At 43.5% G+C, this 21,579-nt stretch overlaps 1 protein-coding gene across 1 annotated transcript in view; it reads right to left on the reverse strand.

The window, feature by feature from the left end:
* Positions 1–18,348, reverse strand: part of LOC111952299 (adaptor related protein complex 1 subunit mu 1) — a 32,405-nt gene extending 14,057 nt beyond the window's left edge. Inside the window, exons 1-8 of the mRNA XM_023970863.2 lie at positions 18,135–18,348; positions 9,738–9,894; positions 9,379–9,446; positions 9,014–9,144; positions 8,630–8,777; positions 8,314–8,440; positions 7,842–7,984; positions 93–164 (exon numbers count right to left, since the gene is read on the reverse strand). Coding sequence (XP_023826631.1) covers positions 93–164; positions 7,842–7,984; positions 8,314–8,440; positions 8,630–8,777; positions 9,014–9,144; positions 9,379–9,446; positions 9,738–9,894; positions 18,135–18,176 — 888 coding nt within the window. The 5' untranslated portion in view covers positions 18,177–18,348. The remainder of the gene's footprint in view (positions 1–92; positions 165–7,841; positions 7,985–8,313; positions 8,441–8,629; positions 8,778–9,013; positions 9,145–9,378; positions 9,447–9,737; positions 9,895–18,134) is intronic.
* Positions 18,349–21,579: the final 3,231 nt, after the last annotated feature.

The raw sequence follows: 21,579 nt of genomic DNA on the forward strand, positions 1-21,579 counted from the left end.
TGTTTATGATAGCTTCGTGGTTAACTATTGATTTGATACCTAAGCATACTGTTATCTTAGCTGCTGGGTAACRTTGCAGGGCTGGTGTTTACCTTAATCATGTACTCGATCCTGCTGTGAGAGTGTTTCTCTATCACAGACTCAATCCAGATCAGGGGCTTCACCTGGGGACAACACATTTCTAAGGCTTAAAAAAACAACTTCTCAACAATGCAACGAAAGGGTCATTTCTGCTTTGACACATCTTTCTCATATGCATAATGTCACAATCTCATATGCATAAAGAAATATGAATACCTTAAAGCTGAAATCTGCATAAGGTGAAACAGTGCTACTGTTCACCTCAGCGCATGTATTATTGTTTTTGTTAATGAAACCAGATGAGCATCCAGCATCGTAGCAACAACAAAAAAAGTACACTCTGCTGTTCTATCGCACATGCAATGACGTCCGAGGGAAGAAAACAGTATACGTTGTTTGAACTAACTTCTTTGTAGTTGTAATGTCGCAAATGGATGTGGCAGTTTCACCAAGTACGAATTCCAACTTCTACTTGAACACTTCTAATGGCATGCGCATCCCAAAAGGGGCGGTTTCCCGGACAGATATAAAGCCTAGTCTTGGACTAAGAAGCCATTTCAATTGAGAATCTCCATTAAAACAGGGCTTTGAAGCCCTTTGAATGGAGAATATCCATAAAAAAAAAAAAACATGGGCTTGCAGATTCAGTGACTAAAGACGCACCATGCAGAAATCGCGCTGCCATTTCCTGGTTGCTAAAATTCTAATAGTTCGCCTAATGTCAGTTTGTGAGACAAAACAAGCATTCATTGAGTTGAGAATCATTGTACCATCTAAACTGCTGTGAAATACATTTTCCATAACCAAAAATATTGTATACTCAACAAAAATAAAACCCTACATGCAACGTCATTTATTTTACTGAGTTAAAGATCATATGAGGAAATCAGTCAATTGAAATAAATTCATTAGGCCATAAACTATGGATTTTACATGACTGGGAATACAGATAAGCAGCTGTTGGTCAGATACCTTTAAAAAACGGTATTCGTCACGGTATTTTTGTGCATTCAAATTGCCATCGATAAAATGCAATTGTGTTTGTTGTCCGTAGCTTATGCCTGCCCATACCATAACCCCATCGCCAACATGGGGCACTCTGTTCACAACGTTTACGTCGGCAAACCGCTCGCCCACACACCACCATACACGTGGTATGCGGTTGTGAGGCCGGTGGGACGTATTGCCAAATTTAAAAAAAAAAACGTTGGATACGGCTTATGGTAGAGAAATTAACATTAAATTATCTGGCAACAGCTCTGGTAGACATTCCTGCAGTCAGCTTGCCAATTGCACATTCCCTCAAAAGTTGGCTTTGTGCTGTGTGACAAAACTGCACATTTTAGAGCAGCCTTTTGTCCCCAGCACAAGGTGCACCTGTGAAATGATAATGCTGTTTAACCAGATTCTTGATATGCCACACCTGTCGGGTAGATGGATTATCTTGGCAAAGGAGAAATGCTCAATAACAGGGATATAAACAAATGTGCTCAACATTTGAGAAAAAAGCTTGGTATGCATGTAAAATATCTGGGATCTTTTATTCAGCTCATGAAACCAACACTTTACATGTTGCGTTTATATTTTTGTTCAGTATATTCAGCTGTTTGAAGCTGGTGTACAAAACCAAAAGACGCAAAAACAAAACTTCAGAACGGGAAGCATAGAAATAGCACACACAGAACAGATCTACGGCTTTGTAGACTTGCTTTCAACGGGAATGAAAGGTCTAACTCACATCTCTCTGAATTTGGTCGGATCCCCAACAAAGTAGCTTTAAATCCCTGCTGAATATACATTTTTATAAAGATGCTTTTAATGTATGACTTTATTTGGCCATCTTTTTTCATTCTCCTTCCTCCCGTCTTTGTTTCTTTGTAAGTACTTCTATTTTATGATGTGAAGCACTTGTATTGAAAAGCGCTATACAAATAAAGTTATCATGAGGGGTTCCCAGCGAAGCTATTGTTATTCTTAGATTTTTATTTGTCCTTGATATGGTCAAAACTTTAGCACACAATGAGTAACTTCGTCAAAAAGAATGGTGCTGATTGGCCTATAGGTGGCGCTGTTATAAGCAATCTCACTTAAACCCTCACATCCACTATCCTCATTAACCTTGAGACTACATGTTTTATGTACAGTTGAGGTCGGAAATGTACACACACTTAGGTTGGAGTCATTAAAACTCGTTTTTCAACCACTCCACAAACCTCTTCTTAACAATCTATAATTTTGGCAAGTCGGTTAGGACATCTATTTCGTGCATGACAAGTAATTTTTCCAACAACTGTTTACAGACAGATTATTTCACTGTATCACAATTCCAGTGAGTCAGTACATACACTAAGTTGACTGTGCCTTTAAACAGCTTGGAAAATTCCAGAAAATTATGTCATGGCTTTAGAAGCTTCTGATAGGCTAATTGACATAATTTGAGTCAATTGGAGGTGTACCTGTGGATGTATTTCAAGGTCTACCTTCAAACTCACTGCCTCTGTTTGACATCATGGGAAAATCAAAAGAAATCAGCCAAGACATCAGAAAAAAAGAATTGTAGACCCTCCACAAGTCTTGGGTCATCCCTTGGGAGAATTTCAAACGCCTGAAGGTCCACGTTCATCTATACAAACAATAGTTACGTATAAACACCAATGGGACCACGCAGCGCGTCATAAACTCAGGAAGGAGACGCGTTCCTGTTTCCTAGAGATTGAACGTACGTTGTGTGCGAAGTGCAAATCAATCCCAGAACAGCAGCAAAGGACCTTGTGAAGATGCTGGAGGAAACAGGTACAAAAGTATCTATATCCACAGAAAAACGAGTCCTATATCGACAATAACCTGAAAGGCCCGCTCAGCAAGGAAGAAGCCACTGCTCCAAAACCACCATAAAGAAAGGCCAGACTACGGTTTGCAACTGCACATGGGGACAAAGATAGTACTTTTTGGAGAAAGTAGTTATTATAGAATAACTATCTTCAAAAATGTAATGACTTCGGGACGGTCGGGTTTGATATTGAAAGCTTCTTTTTAGTAATATAATACTTGTTCACATTACATTTACAAAACTTTAGATTCAACAGAACAATGAATAATGAGTTGCTAGCGGCTAAGGAAGTCAGGATAATCACCTGGTTCAATTGCACTTAACTGCGCGTTCTCTTCTCTTTCCTGTCGCAAGGCATTCTGGAACTTGCAGTCAAAGCCTAATTCATACTAACCAGTACAAAATATGTATGTAGTTCTTCTAATCTCCAACACACAAATTCTAGATACAATTACAAATATCTTTAGATAGAGCTTGATGAATTAACTCAAACATGAACTCTGTGACCGCATTAGTTTAACAGTGTCATAAAAGCCCAAGAAGACGCAAAACTGTAATCCCTGCCAGCAGTGCTTCAACAAATTGCTGAGTGAAGGGTCTGAAATACTTAATGTAAATGTGACACATTTCTGGTTTTTATTTGTAATAAATTTGCAAAATGTTATTAACTTGTTTTTTGGCGTTGTCATTTTGGTGTATTGTGTGTAGATTGATTAAGGGTGTGATTAGGGTGCAGGGCCAAGGCAGCAGGCTTGTTAGCCCCAGCCTGCCAGCTTAGTGGAGTCTGCCATTAGCACAGTCATGTAGTCAGTCCAGCTATCCCCATTGAGACCATGTCTGTGCCTCGACCTAGGTTGGGCAAAACTAAACATGGCGGTGTTCGCCTTAGCAATCTCACTAGAATAAAGACCACCTCCATTCCTGCCATTATTGAAAGAGATCATGATACCTCACATCTCAAAATAGGGCGACTTAATGTTARATCCCTCACTTCCAAGGCAGTTATAGTCAAYGAACTAATCACTGATCATAATCTTGATGTGATTGCCCTGACTGAAACATGGCTTAAGCCTGATGAATTTACTATGTTAAATGAGGCCTCACCTCCTGGTTACACTAGTGACCATATCCCCCGTGCATCCCGCAAAGGCGGAGGTGTTGCTAACATTTACGATAGCAAATTTCAATTTACAAAAAAMAAWAAAAWAMAAAAAAGACGTTTTCGTCTTTTGAGCTTCTAGTCATGAAATCTATGCAGCCTACCCAATCACTTTTTATAGCTACTGTTTACAGGCCTCCTGGGCCATATACAGCGTTCCTCATTGAGTTCCTATCGGACCTTGTAGAGAGACACTCAAGCAGATATTCAAATTTTTGGTGACTTTAATATTCACATGGAAAAGTCCACAGACCCACTCCAAAAGGCTTTCGGAGCCATCATCGACTCAGTGGGTTTTGTCCAACATGTCTCTGGACCTACTCACTGCCACAGTCATACTCTGGACCTAGTTTTGTCCCATGAAATAAATGTTGTGGATCTTAATGTTTTCCCTCATAACCCTGGACTATCGGACCACCATTTTATTACGTTTGCAATCGCAATAAATAATCTGCTCAGACCCCAACAAAGGAGCATCAAAAGTCGTGCTATAAATTCTCAGACAACCCAAAGATTCCTTGATGCCCTTCCAGACTCCCTCTGCCTACCCAAGGACGTCAGAGGACAAAAATCAGTTAACCACCTAACTGAGGAACTCAATTTAACCTTGCGCAATACCCTAGATGCAGTTGCACCCCTAAAAACTAAAAACATTTGATATAAGAAACTAGCTCCCTGGTATACCGAAAATACCCGAGCTCTGAAGCAAGCTTCCAGAAAATTGGAAGGGAAATGGTGCTACACCAAACTGGAAGTCTTCCGACTAGCTTGGAAAGACAGTACCGTGCAGTATCGAAGMGCCCTCACTGCTGCTCGATCATCCTATTTTTCCAACTTGATTGAGGAAAATAAGATCAATCCGAAATGTATTTTTGATACTGTCGCAAAGCTAACTAAAAAGCAGCATTCCCCAAGAGAGGATGGCTTTCACTTCAGCAGTAATAAATTCATGAACTTCTTTGAGGAAAAGATCATGATCATTAGAAAGCAAATTACGGACTCCCCTTTAAATCTGCTTAGTTGTCCTAAGTCTGCACAACTCTGCCAGGACCTAGGATCAAGAGAGACACTCAAGTGTTTTAGTACTATATCTCTTGACACAATGATGAAAATAATCATGACTTCTAAACCTTCAAGCTGCATACTGGACCCTATTCCAACTAAACTACGTACTGAAAGAGCTGCTTCCTGTGCTTGGCCCTCCTATCTTGAACATAATAAACGGCTCTCTATCCACCGGATGTGTACCAAACTCACTAAAAGTGGCAGTAATAAAGCCTCTCTTGAAAAAGCCAAACCTTGACCCAGAAAATATAAAAAACTATCGGCCTATATCGAATCTTCCATTCCTCTCAAAAATGTTAGAAAAAGCTGTTGCGCAGCAACTCACTGCCTTCCTGAAGACAAACAATGTATACGAAATGCTTCAGTCTGGTTTTAGACCCCATCATAGCACTGAGACTGCACTTGTGAAGGTGGTAAATTACCTTTTAATGGCATCAGACCGAGGCTCTGCATCTGTCCTCGTGCTCCTAGACCTTAGTGCTGCTTTTGATACCATCGATCACCACATTCTTTTGGAGAGATTGGAAACCAAAATTGGTCTACACGGACAAGTTCTGGCCTGGTTTAGATCTCATCTGTCGGAAAGATATACATTTCTCTCTGTGAATGGTTTGTCCTCTGACAAATCAACTGTATATTTCGGTGTTCCTCAAGGTTCCGTTTTAGGACCACTATTGTTTTCACTATATATTTTACCTCTTGGGGATGTCATTCCAAAACATAAAGTTAACTTTCACTGCTATGCGGATGACACACAGCTGTACATTTCAATGAAACATGGTGAAGCCCCAAAATTGCCCTCGCTAGAAGCCTGTGTTTCAGACATAAGGAAGTGGATGGCTGCAAACGTTTTACTTTTAAACTCGGATAAAACAGAGATGCTTGTTCTAGGTCCCAAGAAACAAAGAGATCTTCTGTTGAATCTGCCAATTAATCTTGATGGTTGTACAGTCGTCTCAAATAAAACTGTGAAGGACCTCAGCGTTACTCTGGACCCTGATCTCTCTTTTGACAAACATATCAAGACTGTTTCAAGGACAGCTTTTCCAATCTACATACACATTTGCAAAAATCTGAAACTCTGTCCAAAAATGATGCAGAAAAATTAATCCATGCTTTACTTCTATGTTAGACTACTGCAATGCTCTACTTCCCGGCACCCGGATAAAGCACTAAATAAACTTCAGTTAGTGCTAAACACGGCTGCTAGAATCCTGACTAACCAAAAAAAATGTATCATATTACTCCAGTGCTAGCCTCCATACACTGGCTTCCTGTTAAGGCAAGGGCTGATAAGGTTTTACTGCTAACCTACAAAGCATTACATGGGCTTGCTCCTAGCTATCTTTCGATTTGGTCCTGGCGTACATACCTACACGTACGCTACGATCACAAGATGCAGGCCTCCTAATTGTCCTAGAATTTCTAAGCAAACAGCTGGAGGCAGGCTTTCTCCTATAGAGCACCATTTTTATGGAATGGTCTGCCTACACATGATGAGACGCAGACTCGGTCTCAACCTTTAAGTCTTTACTGAAAACCATCTCTCAGTAGGTCATATATTGAGTGTCAGTCTGGCCCAGGAGTGTGAAGGTGAACGGAAAGCTCTGGACAACGAACTGCCCTTGCTGTCTCTGCCTGGCCGGTTCCCCTCTCCCACTGGGATTCTCTGCCTCTAACCCTATTACAGGGGCTGAGTCACTGGCTTACTGGTGTTCTTCCATGCCGTCCCTAAGAGGGGTGCGTCACTTGAGTGGGTTGAGTTGCGACGTGGTCTTCCTGTCTGGGTTGGCACCCCCCCTTGGTTGAGCCGTGGCGGAATCTTTGTGGGCTATACTCGCCTTGTCTCAGGATGGTAGGTGGTGTTGAAGATATCCCTCTAGTGGTGTGGGGCTGTGCTTTGGCAAATTGGGTGGTATATCCTGCCTGTTGGCCCATTCCGGGGGTATCATTGGATGGGGCCACAGTGTCTCCTGACCCCTCCTGTCTCACCTCCAGTTTCAACTGTTCTGCCTGCGGCTATGGAACCCTGACCTGTTCACCGGACGTGCTACCTGTCCCAGACCTGCTGTTTAACTCTCTAGAGACAGCAGGAGCGGTAGAGATACTCTCAATGATCGGCTATGAAAAGCCAACTGACATTTACTCCTGAGGTGCTGACTTGTTGCAACTACTGTTAATTATTATTATTTGACCATGCTGGTCATTTATGAACATTTGAACATCTTGGCCATGTTCTGTTATAATCTCCACCCGGCACAGCCAGAAGAGGACTGGCCACCCCTTATAGCCTGGTTCCTCTTTAGGATTCTTCCTAGGTTTTGGCCTTTCTAGGGAGTTTTTCCTAGCCACCGTGCTTCTACACCTGCATTGCTTGCTGTTTGGGGTTTTAGGCTGGGTTTCTGTACAGCACTTTGATATATCAGCTGATGTAAGAAGGGCTATATAAATACATTTGATTTGATTAGGGGGAAAAACTATTTAATACATTTTATAAATTTTATAATCAGGCTGTAACATAACATGTTGGAAAAGACAAGGGTTCTGAATACTTTCCCAATGCACTGTATATTTATTAAAGCCCTTTCAATGGAGAAACTCCATTATTAGTCTAAGACTACACTTAATCTTTGTCCGGGAAAACAAACTATAATGACAAGCCCATGTTATGCAATTAAACTGGCCCGTCTCTGATACAGTACATACGTGTGTGTTGAGGCGGTAGGACATGAGCTCAAACTCTCCATCGGGAGGAATGAAAGAAATGGTGCGGTCATTCTCAAAGCGGGACAGACGCACACACTGGTGGAACTTCGTGTCCTCCAGCTCCACTGATTTACTCTTCCCACCTGTGATGAGCACAGCAATAGAAAAATATGGAGAGTTGGAGGGCATTAGAGGATTGGTCTTGGTACAAGTACAGTTCTGAGAAAAATTAAAGCTATGTTTAATTGAAATAGATTAGAGGTAAGAGCTGAATCCTAACWTGAGATARTTGGAGTTGTGCACACATGTCTTGAAAATCATGCATTGCTGTCTATGGGAAATTGTGAGCAAAAGGCTAAGTGTCTAAAGTTAGGGCTGAGAATCCACACAGAAACAGCTTTGAAATCTACATGCATTTGTCTTTTAACTGAACTGTAACCCATCCAGTGGTAAACAGTGCAGAGGAACTCACGGCCAGTGTTCTCAAAGAGAACTTTGTCGTTGAGCCCCAGACGCAGCTCAGGCATCCCTGACAGGAACACCCGCATCTTGATGGAGCCCACGATCTCACTGCGCAGCACGTTACCATTCGCACTGACCTGCACATACATGAGAAAAGGGGAAGTAGAGATTTTACAACAATTGCTCAAATGTGTCTAAGTTCAAATGGTTGATAGTATTTCAATAAAACACTGAATGATTTTGTCATAGACAAAAATAAACATTGCAAGCCACGACTGTATTAGAGGGAAGGGAGTGTTAGAACACAACGTGACAAGGCGCCTCACCAGAAGATTAACAGACTCAATGACGTCCAGGAAGACTTCGTTCTTCCTGTACTTGATGCCCTCTGACCTCCAGGACACTGCGTTGGTGACGGTTGCAGGGGGGCGCGGGCCCCCCGTGTCTAGCTTGTGCCCCTCTTGGGTGATGTACCTAAAAACCAACAGAGACAAACAGGGTGAGAGGATAGGACAACAATGACAGATACTACTCTGTCTGCAGCCATACTGGGTGCTTGGGTGAAATTCTAGATTTACAGTACATACACTACTGTAGATCACTACGTATCTTGTGTTTAACTTGGAGGAATTTGAAAATGTTTAATGGAAGCAAAACATAGGTTTGTACAGAGTTTAGGAGACTGATTAAGGGCTGGAGAGGATACTCACTCTTGAAGGATCTTGCTGTCAGTGGTCTGGGGGTAGCCAAAGTCCATCAACTCATCCATCAACTCATAGATGATGACAAAGTTATCTCTGATACTCTCCTCTTCCAACTCCTTAAAATACTCTGAGAAAACCTGAGGAGACAAAAGGACTTGAATAAAGTTACCCACCTGCATTTTCTCATGAAGTTGGTAGCAGTGCATCATATAATAATTCAAAGACAAGCTATAACACATTTCTTACCAGTTAAACATCTGTAATAACCTATGGGTAATAATTGGCCAAATAAGACTACGATTTTCATCAACCTCCATAGTAAACACTACTGGACACCATTTTATACCGCATAGACAAAATATGCAACTCACCTGAATAATTTTGTAGAGGAAAGAGAAGACCAATGAGACACAAGCATTTTTCTTAGACGTTGCTACAACTGATTGAAAATATGTTAAGGTGAAGTTGATGTGGGGCTGATAAGTAAAACAAACATGAGCTGGAAAAGGAGGTCAGTTTGAGAAATAACTGAAAGTGGTATTTACTGGAAGTGATCCTTTTGTGAGCTCTCGGGGAGTAGTAGTATATTTGACATACGCAATCAAACCAACCATCACTCCCTTTTACCAAGCGCAAGTATAATTTTCCCATTTGTATTGGGTGCTCTAATATTGGAAAGGCAAAGGAATATTGAGGCAGTAGTAGGATGAGTGAGTGGCAGTAAGGATACGGTACAGGTTGTTGTGTTTGATCCACATGAAGCGGACACCTCCGTGGGCCAGGATAGGGGATAAGTTACCCTCCTCCTCTCTGTCCATGAGGATGGGCATAAAGTGCTCAATCTCTGACATGTCCACATCTCCTCTGTAGTTACGGCAAACCAGAACCTGAGAAGGTGAAACAAATCAACAGGAACTTACTCTCACTTTCTCTATCCTTCATGTTAGGACATCTACATGGCCTGTGTCTCCTGACGACATCCTGAACAGGAATCACTGGCAATGTATTCATATCTTCCATTGTCCTTGATATGGAACACAAAAATCTACATAATTGGACTATGCATTTGAGCTGTCACACACAGCGGACAGTTTTTTTTTTAGGCACACCACCCGGTTCAAATGGTTCGCTCCTATGTATGTTGAGTGACGTGGACGTGGCTTGCTATAAAAAGCAGGCAGACAGAGGCATTCAGTTAATGTTCGATTGAACGTTAGAATGGGCAAAGCGAGTGACCTAAGAGACTGATCGTGGTATGATCGTCGGTGCAGGGCGTTGGACTTTCCACACACAACTATGTTTAGGATTTACTTAGAATGGTGCAATAAACAAAAAACATCCAGTCATCAGCAGTTCTGTGGGTGAAAACAGCTCATTGATGAGAGGTTGAAGGAGAATGGCAAGACTCTTGCWAGCCACAAACAGGCAAATAATGGCACAGTACAACAGTGGTGTGCAGAATGGAATCTCGTAACGCACAACTCGCCGGTCCTTGTCACGGACGGGCTATTGCAGCAGAGGCCCATACATGGTTATCAGCAAAAACATGAAAAAACGACTCGTGGGCACGCGATCACCACTGGACTATTGAGGAGCGGTCCAACGAATTCCAGTTCCTGTTGCGTCATGCTGATGGCAGAGTCAGGATTTGGCATAAGATGCATGAGTCCATGGCCACATCGTGGCTGTGTCAAAGGTACAGGCTGATCGCGGTGGTGTAATGGTGTGGGGAATGTTTTCCTGGCACACGTTAGGTCCCTTAATATCAATTGAGCAATGTTTCCATGCACCGAAGCATTCCGGCTGTTCTGGAGGCAAATGGGGTACCGACCCGGTAGGAGACGGGTGTACCTAATAAATTAGCCTTTGGATGAGGGCAACTGTTGGTGGTCACGACAACCATTATAACACCTCTCGTCTACTATTCACAAGGCCACCACCATTATCATAATCATCTTCATTGCAGAATTTGTCTTTAATGCATCACGTGATCCAATGAAACAGTCCATTCAAAACCAGTCCAGCTGGTGGGGTAGCTAGCTAAGTAACATTATTTTCCCGTGGTTTTCAAAGCACTACTGATCTGATCGTTTCAAAAGGAACATTATTACGTGATCAATGATGGCCGAAGATTCGTTTGATCACATGGTTTTTCAAACGTGTGTTGCAAAATGCGAGATGCCACTGATGTCGCCGTGGTTCCGGTGAATTCTATGACTCCAAGCTGCTTTCAAACACGGACCTCTACTGGACACCGTACTTACAATGTACCGTATATAGACTTTTTCATGTAGCGTCACATGAACGATAGCTCAGCAGGTAGTCGCGGGGTCTAGAACACTCAAATGACAGGGAATGGGGGCGAAGGCATTTTTTTTTTTTTWWGTTGTTTTATGTGACACCACATAATTTCTGCACATTGTTACTCAAATATGCACTATGCAGACACTGCTCAGTCACTTCCTGGTTGTTAAAATTCTAATAGTTTGCCTAATTTCAGTGTGTGTGACAAAACAGGCAAGTGTAGTGTAGAGAATCATTGTATTTTACCTTTATTTAACCAGGTAAGCTAGTTGAAAACAAGTTCTCATTTACAACTGCGACCTGGCCAAGATAARGCAAAGCAGTGAGACACAAACAACACAGAGTTACACATGGAATAAACAAGCGTACTATCAATAACACAATAGAAAAAATAAAGTCTATATAGGGGCGGTTCCTCCTGCAGGCAGAGGAGGGTCGTTAGTGATTGGAGTCACCTGGGCTCTAAGTATTTAAACTGTCACTAATCACTTCTCTCGCTCTCTCTCTGCTCCTCCAGGTATGCTCATGATTTGTTTGTTCCTTTGTAGTTTTGCATAGTTTTCACTCAGTCATGTTCACACACACATATTCACGCATCCATGCACTTTACATACACCTTACATTATGATACTTCCACACCTCATTCCTTTTTCTTAGTTTAAGTTAATAGTTTGTTGTAGAATAAAGAACCTTTTTAAAATTGGCCTATACCTGTTGTTCGTGTCCCCTCATTTGTCACAGGCTATTTATTTTATTTTATTTCACCTTTATTTAACCAGGTAGGCTAGTTGAGAACAAGTTCTCATTTGCAACTGCGACCTGGCCAAGATAAAGCATAGCAGTGTGAACAGACAACACAGAGTTACACATGGAGTAAACAATAAACAAGTCAATAACATGGTAGAAAAAAAAGAGAATCTATATACAATGTGTGCAAAAGGCATGAGGTAGGCAATAAATCGAATAATTACAATTTAGCAGATTACAACTGGAGTGATAAATCAGATGATCATGTGCAAGAAGAGATACTGGGTGCAAAAGAGAGAAAAAGTAAATAAATAAAAGCAGTATGGGGGGTGAGGTAGGTAAATTGGGTGGGTAGTTTACAGATGGACTATGTACAGCTGCAGCGATCGGTTGCTGCTCGGATAGCAGATTTTTAAAGTTGTTGAGGAGATAAAAGTCTCCAACTTCAAGATTTTTGCAATTCGTTCCAGTCGCAGGCAGCAGAGAACTGGAAGGAAAGGCGTCCAATGAGGTTTTGGCTTTAGGGATGATCAGTGAGATACACCTGCTGGAGCGCGTGCTACGGGTGGGTGTAGCATCGTGACCAGTGAACTGAGATAAGGCGGCACTTTACCTAGCATAGCCTTGTAGATGACCTGGAGCCAGTGGGTCTGACGACGAACATGTAGCGAGGGCCAGCCGACTAGGGCATACAGGTCGCAGTGGTGGTCGTATAAGGTGCTTTAGTAACAAAACGGATGCACTGGGATAAACTGCATCCAGTTTGCTGAGTAGAGTATTGGAAGCTATTTTGTAGATGACATCGCCGAAGTCGAGATCGGTAGGATAGTCAGTTTTTACTAGGGTAAGTTTGGCGGCGTGAGTGAAGGAGGCTTTGTTGCGGAATAGAAAGCCGATTCTTGATTTGATTTTGGATTGGAGATGTTTGATATGAGTCTGGAAGGAGAGTTTTGCAGTCTAGCCAGACACCTAGGTACTATAGATGTCCACATATTCTAGGTCGGAACCGTCAGGGGGTGATGCTAGTCGGGCGTGCGGGTGCAGGCAGCGAACGGTTGAAAAGCATGCATTTGGTTTTACTAGCGTTTAAGAGCAGTTGGAGGCCACGGAAGGAGTGTTGTATGGCATTGAAGCTCGTTTGGAGGTTAGATAGCACATTGTCCAAGGAAGGGCCGGAAGTATACAGAATGGTGTCGTCTGCGTAGAGGTGGATCAGGGAATCGCCCGCAGCAAGAGCAACATCATTGAGTATACAGAGAAAAGAGTCGGCCCGAGAATTGAACCCTGTGGTACCCCCATAGAGACTGCCAGAGGACCGGACACAATGCCTCCGATTTGACACACTGCTCTGTCTGCAAAGTAGTTGGTGAACCAGGCAAGGCAGTCATTAGAAAAACCAGAGCTACTGAGTCTGCCGATAAGAATATGGTGATTGACAGAGTCGAAAGCCTTGGCCAGGTCGATGAAGACGGCTGCACAGTAAATGTCTTTTATCCGATGCGGTTATGAATATCGTTTAGTACCTTGAGCGTGGCTGAGGTGCACCCGTGACCGGCTCGGAAACCGGATTGCACAGCGGAGAGGTACGGTGGGATTCGAGATGGTCAGTGATCTGTTTTGTTGACTTGGCTTTCGAAGACCTTAGATAGGCAGGGCGGATGGATATAGGTCTGTAACAGTTTGGGTCCAGGGTGTCTCCCTTTGAAGAGGGGGATGACCGCGGCAGCTTTCCAATCCTTGGGGATCTCAGATGATACGAAGGAGAGGTTGAACAGGCTGGTTAGGGGTGCGACAATGGCGGCGGACAGTTTAAGAAATAGGGGGTCCAGATTGTCAAGCCCAGCTGATTTGTATGGGTCCAAGGTTTTCCAGCTCTTTCAGAACATCTGCTATGGGTAAAGGAGAAGCTGGGGAGGCTTGGGCGAGTAGCAGCGGGGGGGGCGGGGCTGTTGGCCAAGGTTGGAGTCGCCAGGAGGAAGGCATGGCCAGCCATTGAGAAAATGTTTGTTGAAGTTTTTCGATTATCACGGATTTATCAGTGGTGACCGTGTTACCTAGCCTCAGTGCAGTGGGCAGCTGGGAGGAGGTGCTCTTGTTTTCCATGGACTTTACAGTATCCCAGAACTTTTTGGAGTTAGAGCTACAGGATGCAAATTTCTGCTTGAAAAAGCTGGCCTTTGCTTTCCTGACTGACTGCGTGTATTGGTTCCTGACTTCCCTGAACAGTTGCATATCGCGGGGGCTCTTCGATGCTATTGCAGTTCGCCACAGGATGTTTTTGTGCTGGTCGAGGGCAGTCAGGTCTGGAGTGAACCAAGGGCTATATCTGTTCTTGGTTCTGCATTTTTGAACGGGCATGCTTGTCTAATATGGTGAGGAAGTAACTTTTAAGAGATGACCAGGCATCCTCAACTGACGGATGAGGTCAATATCCTTCCAGGGTACCCGGCCAGGTCGATTAGAAAGGCCTGCTCGCAGAAGTGTTTTAGGGAGCGTTTGACATGGATGAGGGGTGGTCGTTGTGACCGCGGACCCGTGGCGGATACAGGCAATGAGGCAGTGATCGCTGAGATCTTGATTGAAGACAGCAGAGGTGTATTTGGAGGGCAGGTTGGTCAGGATAATGTCTATTAGGGTGCCCATGTTTACGGATTTAGGGTTGTACCTGGTGGGTTCCTTGATGATTTGTGTGAGATTGAGGGCATCAAGCTTAGATTGTAGACTGCCGGGGTGTTAAGCATATCCCAGTTTAGGTCACCTAACAGAACAAACTCTGAAGCTAGATGGGGAGCGATCAATTCACAGATGGTGTCCAGGGCACAGCTGGGAGCTGAGGGGGGGGTCGGTTAGCAGGCGGCAACAGTGAGAGACTTATTTCTGGAGAGATTAATTTTTAAAATTAGAGTTTCGAACTGTTTGGGCATAGACCTGGAAAGTATGACAAGAACTTTGCAGGCTATCTCTGCAGTAGATTGCAACTCCTCCCCTTTGGCAGTTCTATCTTGACGGAAAGTGTTATAGTTGGGTATGGAAATCCAAGAATTTTGGTGGCCTTCCTAAGCCAGGATTCGGACACGGCAAGGAACTCAGGGTTGGCACAGTGTGCTAAAGCGGGTACTTAAGGCAAACTTAGGGAGGAGGCTTCTGATGTTGACATGCATGAGGCCAAGGCTTTTTCGATCACAGAAGTCAACAAATGAGGGTGACTGGGGAACATGCAGGGCCTGGGTTTACCTCCACATCACCCGAGGAACAGAGGAGTAGTAGGATGAGGGTGCGGCTAAAGGCTATCAAAACTGGTCGCCTAGGAGTTGGGGACAAGGAATAAAAGGAGCAGATTTATGGCGTGGTAGAATAGATTCTGGGCATAATGTGCAGACAGGGGTATGGTGGGGCACGGGTACAGCGGAGGCAAGCCCAGGCACTGGGTGATGATAAGAGAGGTTGTATCTCTGGACATGCTGGTCTCAAGGTGAGGTCACCGCATGTGGTGGGGGTGGGACAAAGGAGGTATCAGAGGTACGGAGAGTGGAACTACGGGGTCCATTGCAAACCAAAACAATGATAACTAGCCTGAACAACAGTATGCAAGGCATATTGATATTTGAGAGAGACATACAATAAGGCATAAAGTGATTGCAGGTCTTGATTGGGAGAGCTAGCCTAAAACAACAGGTAGAATAACAGCAGCTAGTCCACTAACACAGCAACAACAGGTAAAAAAATGGCGACGACTAGGCAGAGAGGGTCGGATTAACTACACACAGTCCTGAGTTAAAGCACAGAGCCGACAGATAAAACACAAATAAACAGAATGGAGTACCGTGAATTAATGAACAGTCAAGCAGGCATCAGCTATGTAGCCAAGTGATCATAGTGTCCAGGGGGCAGCGTAGATGGAGCAGGGAGGCCTCCACTAACGCTAGCCCGCGGCGTTTAAAGTTAGTAGCCCGGGGGTGGTCTGCTCAGACGGAGGGGGTCTGCTCAGACGGAGGCCGGTTGAGGGCACAGCGGATGGGGTATTCGTCTGCAGACCAGACGTGGTCGTGTCGACAGAGAATCCAAGCCGGATGGCGATGGCGAAAGAGAGGTTGTGAATTGTAGAATTGTGTTTGCTAACTGGTGCTAGCTTGTGGCAGTGGGCGCTAGCTGGCGCTAGCTGCCAGCTAGCTGTGAGGATCAGAAGTAGTGGCTCAGGGATTACGGCAGGAATCCGGCGTTGTTGTCGAGAGACAGTCCGATGCTGGTAAATTGGTGAGTAATATCCAGGCTAATAACTGGGCTGGTGTCTGTGCAGAAGGTAAAAGCTGCTAGCAGCGGCAAAAAATGGCTAAATTAGCTTGTAGCTGATTAGCTGGTTAGCTACTGGGGGTTCTTGAAAGTGTTCCAAAGTTAAAAAATAATAGCGATTCCGTATCACATTGGGTGAGGTAGGTTACCGGAAGGTATAATCGAATTAAAAATCGAAAAGAGATAGAAAAAAAATGTTWAAATATATACAAGAAATACGAAAAAATACAAACGTACACGAGAGGACTAAAGAAACACGTCTACACTGCTAAGCCATCTTGGTATGGCGTGAGTGAAGGCGGCTTTGTTGCAAAATAGGAACTGGAGATGTTTTGGATTGGAGATGTTTAATATGAGTCTGGAAGGAGAGTTTATAGTCTAGCCAGACACTTAGGTATTTTGTAGTAGTCAGAACCGTCCAGAGTAGTGATGCTAGACGGGCGGGCGGGTGTGGGCAGCGAACGGTTGAAAAGCATTCATTTGGTTTTACTAGCATTTAAGAGCAGTTGGAGGCCACGGAAGGAGTGTTGTATGGCAWTGAAGCTCGTTTGGAGGTTAGTTAACACAATGTCCAAAGAAGGGCCAGATGTATACAGAATGGTGTCGTCTGCGTAGAGGTGGATCAGGGAATCACCCGCAGCAAGAGCGACATCGTTGATATATATACAGAGAAGAGAGTCGGCCCGAGAATTGAACCCTGTGGTACCCCCATAGAGACTGCCAGAGGTCCGGAMAACAAGCCCTCCAATTTGACACATTGAACTCTGTCTGAGAAGTAGTTGGTGAACCAGGCGAGGCAGTCATTTGAGAAACCAAGGCTGTTGAGTATGCCGATAAGAATGCGGTGATTGACAGAGTCGAACGCCTTGGCCAGGTCGCACTAAACTGCTGTGAAATATATTTTCCATAACCAAAAATATTGTATTTTCAGCTGTTTGAAGCTCGTGTACCAAACCGAAAGTAAAATAATGAAAAGTAAAACTTAAGACCGTAAAGCATAGAAATAGCACACATAGACCAGATCAACCTCGTCTTACTTGCTTTCACCGAGAATGACTGATCTATAACTTACTTTTCTATGCAAATTTTGTTGGGTCGCCCAAAAACCTACATATTGCAGCTTTAAACAATTACTTGTCTTAAGGATCTTARATAATACCATAGATTCCGTTTTTGATAGGAAAAAAGTGATTCAAAGCAAAAAAAGGAAAGCATAATGTAAGGTACGAATCTGCAACGTAATGGTAACTAATTGTAGGCTACGAAGACGAGCGACTAACCGCTGCACCATTGAAATTTGATGAATAGTGTGGGAAAAAACGTATAAAACATCAAACGGTACTTTTCATTGCTGACCAGCAGATGTCATTTACATTTTAGTCACTTAGCAGACGCTCTTATCCAGAACGACTTATGTATGTGAGTTCATACATTTTAACAACAAACAAAAAAAGTGTACTGGAACCGGCACGCTTGGCACCGACGATCATCACTAACTTGCATTGTTAAAAAGCTCCGAGTAATTAACCGTTTTTCGGCACAATTTGGTAAAAGCCCCAAAGGCTTCAGAAAGCCTCGGGTWCCCATCACTACTTTCCCATGTCAAGATAAAGCTCTCAAATTCAATACTCTATATTTTTCTTATAACGTAAACTAGCTAACTTTATATTGTAACTTGTTCATCAAATCGACCAATGCATTATTAGCTAAACATTTTAATGTGAAACACTTGTTATTTAGCTAGCTAGCTAACGTTAGCTAACCCAAATCTGTCATGTCCTCTTACCTTGCCTTTGAGGTCTAACACGTAAACAGCACTTGCTGACATTTTGCTTCTAGTTCGCCGTAACTTACTACGAGTTGGTGATAAATATATTTATAATATCTAAATATTTTTTTTTAAATGCGGTAGGGTAGCATCCAACTAGGGGTGCTAGGTGTTTTTCGCTACCATTGACCGGGTTTTGTGCACACGTCACTTCACAAACCAGAAGACACAAAACGTTATATGCGCCACTTCCGGGATGCTGTCACCGCCTTCTTCTTYGGTGGGGTTTATCGGCGGTTGGCATCCAACGTTATGGTGCATTACCGCCACCTACTCTACTCGAGTGTGAGCCAGAGACAAGGATAAACTAAATCCTACCTGCCAGCCCCGTTGCTCAAAAAATATAAAGTACTTGAGACTATATCTAATGAAGTTCCACCCAATATACTCTTTAAACTAATTTCCTGTATCTCCTTCTCCCTCATACTAGATCTAAGCCTCTCTCTATCCCTCTGATCCTACCCACACTGTAACAATACATGCTCCACGGTCTCTGTTTCCTGGCAATAATCACACTTTCCCGTTGGATGCTTTCCAATCACATTTAAAGTCTTATTCAACTGGCTGTGTCCCACCCGTAATCTTGTAAAAATAGCCTCCTCTCTTCTGTCCCTTCCTGCCGTCCTCCCCTCCCCGACTTTCCCCCGAACTTGAAATAAATGCCCGCCCTTAGTATCTCTATTCCACTGCTCTTGCCATCTCTCCACCATCACTGTCCATATCAGGATTTTTGCCTCTGCTTTGTTTACTGAAACTACAACATCCCTACTACTAAGTGCTTGTTTAGCCAGTACATCAACTGCCTCAGTCCCCTCCAGCCCCACATGGTCTGGGACCCAAGTAAATCTTATCTGTATACCCATCTATCTAATCCTGCAATAGATTTGTAGTACTTCATAAAGTAGGCGTTGTCTGCTACCTGAGCTAAAGGACTGCAGACTCATCAACACTGCACATGAATCAGAGCAAATAACTACTCTGGCTGGCTTGACTTCCTCCACCCACTGCAAGGCCAACAGTATGGCCATCAGCTCCGCCGTATATACAGCAAGATGATCTGTAATATGTTTCCTGACTGCCACCCCACATTCCTGCACTATCTTTTGAACCATCTGTGTAAATGGCCACAAAATCCTGATACACAGTATACAGACGTCTCTTAAACAAATCAGATGGATCAACACCATCCCTATCTTTCTGTAGTCTCTCCAACACTTCTAGAACTACTGGAGGCAGGAGTAGGGGCGAGGTAGATTTATAGGAATAGCTACCGTTGGACTGAACTCCCTTCCATATAGTCCTATCTCCTTCACCTGGGTATTACCCGCCGACCCAAAGCTTGTGTTCTGTCCTCACTCATGTTCCCAGCATGCCTGTAAAATCCCTTTCGCAGGATGAGACACCCCATGTTCCTGTAGGTTGACCCAATAATTAATTGCCAGATGCTGTCTCCTAATCTGCAATGGCATATCCCCTATCTCCACCTGTAGCGATGCCACTGGGGAGGTCAAAAACACCCCACTACATATTCTGAGTTCTTGCCCCTGTATGTCATCTAGCCTTTCAAATGAGGTCCATACGCTATACTTCCATAGTCTATTACAGATCGGATCAATGCAACATACATGGTCCTCAGTGAGGAACGCCCAGCCCCCCACTCCTTCCCCGTCAGACTGCGCATCACATTGAGCACCTTCTTAAACTTTCCCACCACTCTTTCAATGTGTTCTGCCCAGGTCAGTCTAGTGTCAAAGTATATCCCAAGGAACCTGAATTACCCCACCCTCTCCAAGTTTCTTCCATATAACCTCAAGCATACCACATCTCACACCTTCCTCCTGGTAAAGAACACTGTCTGAGTTTTCTCTACAGAGAACCTGAATCCACACATTAATGCCCACCGCTCTACCTCATCAATTGCTTCCTGTAACTTCATGACTATGTATGGCACATTTCTTCCCCTCTTCCATAAGGGTCCCATCATCTGTAAATAATGACCTCCCAATATCCGTCTGTACCTGAGTAAACATCATTGATCAAGATTGAGAACAGATGACTAATGACGCTCCCCTGCGGTGTACCGTTATCCACCAGGTAGCTGTCTGATAGTCTTCAACACCCTCACCYGGATAGACCTTCCAAACAGGAAATCCTTTATCCAGTTGTACATTCTTCCTCCTACCCCCATAACATCAAGCTTGGTTAACAACCCCTCCTTCCACATCATATCATATGCCTTCTACACATAAAAAAGACCAGTGGTGGAAAAAGTACCCAATTGTCATACTTGAGTAAAAGCAAAGACACAGTAATAGAAAATTACATGAGTAAAAGTCTAAAAGCATTTGGTTTTAAATATACTTAAGTATCAAAAGTAAATGTCAAATTCATTATATTAAGCAAACCAGACGGCACGATTTTCTTGTTTTTTATTTATTTACGGATAGCCAGGGGCACATTCCAACCCTCAGACATCATTTAAAAATTAAGCATTTGTGTTTAGTGAGCCCACCAGATCAGATGCAGTAGGGATGACCAGGGATTTTTTCTTTAAGAGTGTGAATTTGAAACTGTCCTGGTAAGCATTCAAAATGTAACTCTTGGTGTGTCAGGGAAAATGTCAGGGAAAGTACATTATTTTCTTTAGGAATGCAGTGAAGTAAAAGTTGTCAAAAATATGAATGGTAAATTACAGATAACCTAAAAAACTAGTTAAGTAGTACTTTAAATTATTTTTACTTAAATACTTTACACAACTGAAAAGATAGCTACAACAGTCTCCTTGTTCACCTGAGCCTTCGTGACCTCTGCTTCTAAGCAGAGCACTGGGTCCATAGTTCCCCTACCCTTCCTGAACCCACTCTGACAGGGCATATACTAGCCCACTGTTATCCAGGAAGTAAGTTAGCCTCTCCGAAATCATACGCTCCATAATCTTAAATACATGTGATGTTAAAGCTATTGGCCGATAGCATGTTGGCCTCATTGCGTCCTTCCCTGGCTTCCGGATTGGTACCACTACTGCCTCCTTCCAGCTGCCTGGTAGTATCCCCTCCTCCCACACTCTGTTGTACAACACCAATACCTTATCCAGTGCCTCATCACTAAGATGGGCTAACATAACATAGCACACCTCATCTTTCCCAGGTGAAGTTAACCCAGCCTTACCTATTGCCCTTTTTATCTCTGCCATGGTAAATGGTGCATTCAATGCATCATTTACATCCTCCCTCCTATCCAGCACTCCAGGGTTCTCCTCTCTCGTTCTCTCTCTCTCCCTCCCTCTGACAAATTGGCCGAGCTATGCATTTGGACAAACGCTTTGTCAATTATCTCTGCCTTCTCGTCTGTTACTGCCATATCATCCCCACTCGTCAACACTGGATAATCCCACCCCCTTGTG

This window comes from Salvelinus sp. IW2-2015, linkage group LG26, assembly GCF_002910315.2.
Source record: "Salvelinus sp. IW2-2015 linkage group LG26, ASM291031v2, whole genome shotgun sequence".
NCBI classification, from domain to species: Eukaryota; Metazoa; Chordata; class Actinopteri; order Salmoniformes; family Salmonidae; genus Salvelinus; species Salvelinus sp. IW2-2015.